The sequence below is a fragment of the Octopus bimaculoides genome, chromosome 2 (assembly GCF_001194135.2).
Source record: "Octopus bimaculoides isolate UCB-OBI-ISO-001 chromosome 2, ASM119413v2, whole genome shotgun sequence".
Lineage (NCBI taxonomy): Eukaryota > Metazoa > Mollusca > Cephalopoda > Octopoda > Octopodidae > Octopus > Octopus bimaculoides.
In genome coordinates, this window is record NC_068982.1 from 121,190,979 (window position 1) to 121,199,071 (window position 8,093).

An 8,093-nucleotide genomic window follows, 5' to 3' on the forward strand; every position below is an offset into this window, starting at 1 on the left:
TGAAGATTACTTCGTAGAGCCCATGTATTTCTTATTGATTTGATACTAGGTCGGGGACTCTTGAGGATTTTCCTCAATTTGTTACACAGCATAATGCCAAATAAGTATATTCCCGTTCACTTTCACATCTAATCCATATGACCGACAGCTCTCTCTCTCTCCGTCTCTCCGTCTCTCAATCAATCTATCTATCTAACTGCGCGCGCGCGCGCGCGTAGCCTGGATTGACGAGACACACGAGGAAGTTAAAATAGAAACGAACGTGTTTGCCGCATAACAAATGAAATAAATAAATACATAACTTCTATGTACGGCATTTCTGAGTTTCTCTCTATGTTACATTTGAATATAGTCGATCTATGTTTATTCGTTTTAGAGTTAACGTACGCGTTGTAGTGTCTACGTGAGTCAGTTGACACAAACACACATACGTAAGTTTGCGCATATGTAAGTATGTATGTATGTATGTATGTATGTATGTATGTATGTCATTATTCAATTTCTTGCCAGTAGAAAAGGATCTGTTTTCTATCCTACAACCAAGTTTCCTTCTCTGGAATTTCATCAACATCAACAGGGAATTTGTGTATGTACGTGTGTACGTCTGCAGTATTTGAAGTCAGTACACGTGCAGATGTGTATGCTTCGTTTCATGTATTCTCATGCATATAGTTGCAGGTCTAGACATGAGCATATGTATGTATGTATGTATGTATGTATGTATGTATGTAAGTGTGGGTACGTGCGTGCGTGCGTGCGTGTATGTATGTATGTATGTATGCATGTATGTATGTGCGTGCGTGTATGTGTGTGTATGTATGTATGTATGCATGCAAGTATGCATGTATGCAATCATGTATGTATGTATGTATGTATGTATGAGGACGTATGGCTTATTGGTCAGGGTGCCACACTGACGATCGCGAGATCATAGATTCCATCTTCGGACATGGCGGTGTGTTGTGTTCTTGAACAAAACACTTCATTTCACGTTGGTCTGTGATCACTTCGACCTTTGACGCGTGGACACCGTACACTTGTACTGAGATGCCGATTTGATGGAGAATGTGAGCTAATGCACAGCACAAGCATTTGATCACCATAGACACATAATTGTGTTCGTTCAGCATGAAATTGCGAATCCCTCATCCACGATGTATGTATGTATGTATGTATGTATGTATGTATGTATGTATGTATGTATGTATGTACGTATGTACGCATGTACGTATGTACGCATGTATGTATGTATGTATGTATGTATGTATGTATGTACGTATGTACGCATGTATGTATGTATGTATGTATGTATGTATGTATGTATGTATGTATGTAAAAATTGTTGACAATCACCTGGCTAGGCAAGTTCCCCAGACATGGAGGTCTTCTCTTGCGCTGATTTGACAAGCATTTACACTCTGCTGAGTGGAGCGCAGGTTAGGTGGGCAGCCTACCTTATTCGAATGCCTGACACACGACTACCCAAACGACTGTTTTACAATGAATTGCCTGAAGGCGGGCATACACAAGTTGGACAGAAAAAAGCACTTCAAAGATGCATCCAAAGCCTCGTTGAAGTGCTTTCAGATCAATCCATCGTGAGGATTGACCCGCCGACCTCCTTTAACCGGGAGGGCAAGGCAATTTTCCTATGCCTAGTGGCTGTAGCGAAAGAGTTGGTATGGTGGACCCGTTTGAAAGGGCTAAAGTCAGACACTTTCCTCTTTGGCCAAGGCCTCATCAACTTTTTCAAGTTCCACTTGAAAAGGAAGATGAGAGTAGAGAGGGAAGTGCTGTCTCATAGCAAATTTGTTGAAAGACGGGTGACTGTTGGAAGAATGGCCAGTATGAACGGATCAATTCTTAGAATACACCTGTAGAAAAAGGTAATGTAAAAGGAAAAAGTGCTCTATACCCCTTTCTTAATTTTCTGACCAGGCTCCCGTGGCTTTTATGGGTTTTTTTCCACGAGTAACCTTTCGAAGCGCCTCCTCCTATTGAGAGTTTTATTTGTTATATCTTTCTTTTTTCTTATTGTTTACACGAACGTTTTCTACCTTTCGGACAAAACCCTTTGTAACCTTCGTCCTGTCTTTGTCCTTACATGTTTTTGATTTATATTAGCCCTTGTGGCCAATAAAACAGAATTAATTATTATTATTATTATCATTATTATTATTATCTTTTAATTTCGCTTCCATTTCTTGTCGAGTGTCTTCTCAACACCTAGGGCAAAAAAAACTCACTGTATACATTGGTAGGCCATTAAAATAAACACCAGATTGTTCACTTACAAAGTTATGTGATAGAAAAAAAAAGGGGTGGCGGAAGAAAGACAGAGAGAAAAAGGAAAGAAGGAAAAAGGAAAAAGATGGGAGGTAAGTGTATGTGGGGGGCAGCAAAACTTGTGGATGGTACAAAGTATATTTTAAATTATGTCATCCACAAACGATACGAAAGACCATATGCTGTCCTATAGTCCAGTCCAACCCATCCATTATTAGACTAATGGCTGTCAAAACATTGATGATTAGTTAGTTACTATCGCTAATGATAATGATACGAAGGGGTGCTGAAAAGTTCCTGGTTTTAAAGGTGTCACGAAAGGCCTGATTAGAGGCCCAATCTTCTGAGTTCTTTTATAGGGCTTAGAAAAAAAAAATGAAGAACCGCTACAATAAGTGTATGAATCTGAGAAGGGAATATGTTGGATAAAATCAGACTTAACAGATCCGCCTGCATCTTTTTTTTTTTTACGCACAGTCAGGAACTTTTCAGCACCCCCATCATATTGTTGGATCTCATGAAACATTGGATCACAATAAAAAATACTCTCTTCTTTATATTGTGAGTCTAAGGCAAGTCAGCCCTGATGAGTCCTTCCTCCTGCAATGTGATGGTGTTTAAACGTAACAAAACGAAACAGCGGAAGTCATGTAAGTTATACAATGCTCTCCATATGTGACCGAATGTAAACCATACCTCCATATGGTAAGCATTATCGACGGCGATAATATACAGAACCAGCGAGAGTTATGTGTCATGGACATTGACATATCTCACTTTTGACCAACAAAGTGACACGGCTAGCTGTAGCAATAGCAACTACGCATCAGTTGAAGGGTCAACCGTAAGTGCCGTTGCTCAAGCATGTTATTGTTGACATCGTGTACGCTCATCGTGGTCATGTGACTGGGGCGGAGCCAAACCCACTGATATCACCACATCTCAGCCTGTCTATATTCATTACCCGCCTTTCTTTCGTTATCGTCTGCCTTGTATATTAATACTTCGTTATCTCCCACCGCTACTCTACTACTTCGCTTCACTTCTTCCACAGAAGCCGCTTTCTCCTCTCTCTGTTTTCCTACTTTACCTATTACCCTTCTCTTCTCTACTCCTTCTTTCTTTCTCCAGGAAATTATATAATCTTTCTTTATCTTTTCCCTCTCTCTACTCCTCCTTTTCTCCTTTTATTTCTCCACTTCATCCTCTCTGTTATTTTCTCTTCTACTTTCTTTCTTCATCTCTCTCCTCTTTCTCATCTTCCTTTTTCTCTTCCTCTCTAACATTTCTCTCTCCTCCTCTCTCTCTTTCCCATTTCTATTCTCAGTCTCTCTATCTCTATTCTCCTTTTTTTTTATTAATACTGTCTATTACCATACACACACATCTTTTTCTTATTTCATTTACATTTTCTTTCCCTGTCTTTACTCAGAGAGATTTCCCTCTCTATTCATTCCCTCATACTCTTTCCCCTCTTTTCTCGCACCCCCTCTCTTAGTTTTCTAGTGCTATCTTCCTCTTCTTTCTCCGCCGCCTTCCTCAACTTCTCTATACCTACACTGATGACGTCATGTATTCCTCTAAGAAACCGTGAACACAGCGTCGTCATCGTCTTCCTCAGAGTTCTTTCGAAGACCATAAAGTAATTTCTGCTTGCTGCTGCTTCCATTCACATATGGTGGAGCTTCCTATCCTCCTCATTCTACCTCTCTTCTAGATTTCAACCGTACGTACTCCCACTCCTATCTTTCTCCCCACCCAACTTTCGGTTTCATTTAGATTCTCCTCATCCTTCTCCTCACCTTGCTTTCTTTTTCAGTTGTTCATAATTTTTTGTACTTTTTACCCGCCATTTTTTGAACACACCTACATTTTTTTGTTTCTCTCCCTTTTCTTTCTTTCACTCTAAACATTTTTATATCGACATACATAAACACATACATACATACATACATACATATAAAACTCATCTATCACTCAATACAGATTTTACTCTCACTTTCTCAAACCTTCACACCCACAAATTCTCCCTCTCTTTATTTTTTTACATATTCCTCCCCTTTCCATCCTCCTCTTCCTCCTGTATTTCTCGCAATCCCTCCTGTCCCCCCCCACTCACACTTTGTCTTACGCTCTCACTACTGTCTTCAGTTAACTTTATTCTGCTGTAAGCATCACTCGTTCCTTTCTCACCACATTGATGGAGGATGTGAGGGCGACTCACCTGCATTGGAAGATCTCGCAAGACAGAGCAATTTGCAGAGCAAACAGGAAGTGCAGCTGTTTACAGAGGCAAGTGGAGGACGAAGAAGAAGAAAGAGATAAAGAAGAAGCTACACCAGCAGCAGACTGTCCGTCCTCTCAGCTTTTAGGACACTTCATATTTCAGAGTCGCATCCCACAACAGATGACAACAACAATAACAAGAATAGCCTCCGCAACAACATAAACAGCTGCAATCATAAAACCAAGTAAAAGTAACGTTGACGACGACGACGATAACAACAACAACAACCGTTTCTGTATTAGCCAAATAATAATACTAATAAACTCTGAGAACCTTTCTTCCACTCACACAAACCAATAAAAGAGATATCTATTTACACAAAGATCTTAAGCTGGCGCAACTACAATTCGAACCTAGTTCTGCATTCTAAACAAATAGTCAAATAACCGAACGGAACAGAACAACATCAACACTTGATAACTAAAGCCACCCCTCAAAAGGTGCAATAGTGTGCAATATCACGGCAAGCATCATGCATTTGGGGTGCACTAGCGGAGTTTGGTGTAGGTACCCGTTGGTGGTCAGCCGTAACCAGCGTGGATGTAAGATGCTGCTGTTCAGCTTCTGGTTCGGCCTTACAGTTCTCCAGTCAATGGACACGGCACATGGTTACTACACGCTGCCGTTGGATACGGGTGAGTGCGCTCTTTTGACCACCCCTTTCATGTGTGTATTTGGAGTATGTATGGTTTAGAGTTGTCTAATTAAATATCTGTTTTGTAGCGAACAACTCCCGGCAGGTCGATCGGGCCTCGGTTTCGAAGCGCGTTCGAAGTCAATTCATGGTACCTAATACAGCTGATGTCTCTGGGAAAGGCACGACCAAAACACACACGCACACGCACACACACACACACACACACACACACACACACACACACACACACAGATACACTACGCGCGCTCGCACGTACACACGCGCGCGAGCACACTTTTCTATCACTCCCTGAGAACAGGATTTGTTAGTGAATTTGAAAAGCCGGAATCTCTACTGTTTACAATAGTTGTTGGTCACCGAAGATGAAGAAGATGATGATGATGATGATGTCATTTTTTTTATTATCAATGTTATAAACAGTTTTATGACAAGGGAGACGGTGAAATAGTGAGGCGTGACTGCTATGACTGTATTTAGTGTAATACAGTATATGGTGTTGTGTACAGTAGTGTGGTGAGGTATAGTGTTATGTATAGCATATACAGTTGCATGGTGAGATGTTATGTAGCGTGAGTAGTGATGTTTAATGTGGTAATAAATGTTGTGTTGTGTAATGAAACGATAGAGAAACAAAACGTAGTGCAGAAGTGTAGTAGAGAAATGAGGCACGATAGTGTTGTAGTATAGTCATAGTGTTTAGGGGATTCACAATGATTTCATGCTTCAAGCAGACATTCAAAGCCGCAATTCACTGATGCATTTTCTATACTTATGGTTTGGTATGTTCCTTTACTGGGAGTTCTCCCATCTGGTTGTTTGTGGCGGTAAAAACATTTACATGCCGCAGTTGTTGTTATTGTTGACGAAGATGTTGTTACTACTGTTATTAGATGTTTTTTATCGACGTTATGTTGTGATATTGTTAGCTTTTACCTCGTGGAGTAATATATCTACACCGCAACCAAAATCACTACAGGATTGCCACATGTGTTGTTGCATGTAACAGATGGACAGATGTCTGACATATGTTATCTTCGTGTGGCGACGGTCAAACAGCTTGATAACAAATACGTGATCTATACAGCTGTCTGTCTTTCTATCAGTATGTCTGTCAGCTTGCTTATCCGTCCGTTTACTTATCTTTCAGTCTATCGTTAAGTTTAATATTTTTTACAACATACACACGCGTGTGCACGTATCGGTGACGGTGTGTGTCTTTCTCCCCCACTCTCTCTGTGTCTAATTATCTATCTATCTAAAATGGCCAGGTAAATACTAAGATAAGAGATAATTGGATATATACATACGTTGCGCACATACGTACATACATACATACATACATACATACATACATACATACATACATACATACATAGACACGCGCACGCACACAGACACATAAACATGTTTATGTATGTATAAAATGACCCCCTATCTCTCCAAATGCAGACAGTAAAACAAATTGCTGCTTGTAAAGTCTGAGTCAAAGTTAGAAATATACACACACACATTTGACAGCTGCGATTTGATTTCAAGCAATGGCATTGCTTAATTGTTCTCTGAGGGTAGCAGGGATGGTGTGGCTTTTCAGTCTTGTTGAGGATCTACACTCTTTTTGCATAGATGTAGCAGTGATGGGCACCTCTTGCAGCAGATGATCAGAGAAAGCTTACCACTACCACCCATGCTAATACATGCCTTCATTCCATCACGGAATCTTTCATTGAATGTTTTGCCTCTTTTTGCCTGTACCCAACCATATTATGTCACACATAATAGATATTCAAATTCAAATAATACCTGAAACTTTTTAAAGGAAGGAAAAACCTTACACAGGACCAATCCCAGTCTCTAAACAATGTATGCGTTTTCCTATAAAGAAGAACTGGTCTACATTGTTGGATGCTATCGAAGCCACAGCTGTTATATCAGAATTTTTCCTTTTCCTAGAGAGATGTCTAAACAAAGACTATGGATCTCTCACTCCTACCTGTTGGATAGCCATTAGCTCTAGTGACTCCATTGGCTTTTGACAGGCTTTTTCTTTGGTCCTGCAAGATGTCCAACAAAATCTACCCTCCTTACCAAACAGTCATCTTGGCAGAATTGCCAGTTTACAGTGTATTGAGTTTTCCCTTGAAGTGTAGCCTTCTTGATCATTTGATCATAACTAGCTACCTGTCTATCTGTGTTTCTGTCTATCTGTGTTTCTGTCTATCTGTGTTTCTGTCTATCTGTGTTTCTGTTTATCTTTCTTTCTTTCTTTCTTTCTTTCTTTCTTTCTTCATCAATTTACATCTACTCTTTTTATTAAAATTTTTTCTTATTTATTTACTTATTTATTTATCCTGTTTGGATATTTCAGCATGCTCCTTTTCACACACACACACACACACACATATATATATATATATATATATATGTTTAATAACAGTTTGACTCAGTTCCATATGACTTAAAGTTTCATGAGTCCATAGGATAGACCAACCTCATCGGATGATATCAGGATGCAGCTGAGTCAAACTGTTATTGTAAAAATATATGTAACTCCTACCAAATGTGTTGAGTATCACTTTCTTTCATATGTCCATTCATTCATATATATATATATATATATATAATTTGAGAGAAAGAGGGAGGCTAATTCGCTGGTGTAAAGGTAACACACTTAGTCGCGTTAACAAAGGGATGTGGGTGTGAGTCCCATGCGGATTGGAAAGCCTTCTTTTTTCTGTTGAGGGCTTAAATACCCTGTTATTAGACTATTTCCGTTAGTCATTGCACGCTGAATGGCATAAGCTTTAAGCTTATATAAAAATACCATTATTATTATTATTTACAGGATTGTAAAATATGGAGCCA

At 39.6% G+C, this 8,093-nt stretch overlaps 1 protein-coding gene across 1 annotated transcript in view; it reads left to right on the plus strand.

Annotated features, from left to right (window-relative positions):
• The first annotated feature begins 3,931 nt into the window (after nucleotides 1-3,931).
• The window catches only part of LOC106876558 (uncharacterized), a 262,972-nt gene continuing 258,810 nt past the window's right edge, over nucleotides 3,932-8,093 (plus strand). The window contains exon 1 of the mRNA XM_014925155.2: nucleotides 3,932-5,208. Coding sequence (XP_014780641.1) covers nucleotides 5,046-5,208 — 163 coding nt within the window. The 5' untranslated portion in view covers nucleotides 3,932-5,045. The remainder of the gene's footprint in view (nucleotides 5,209-8,093) is intronic.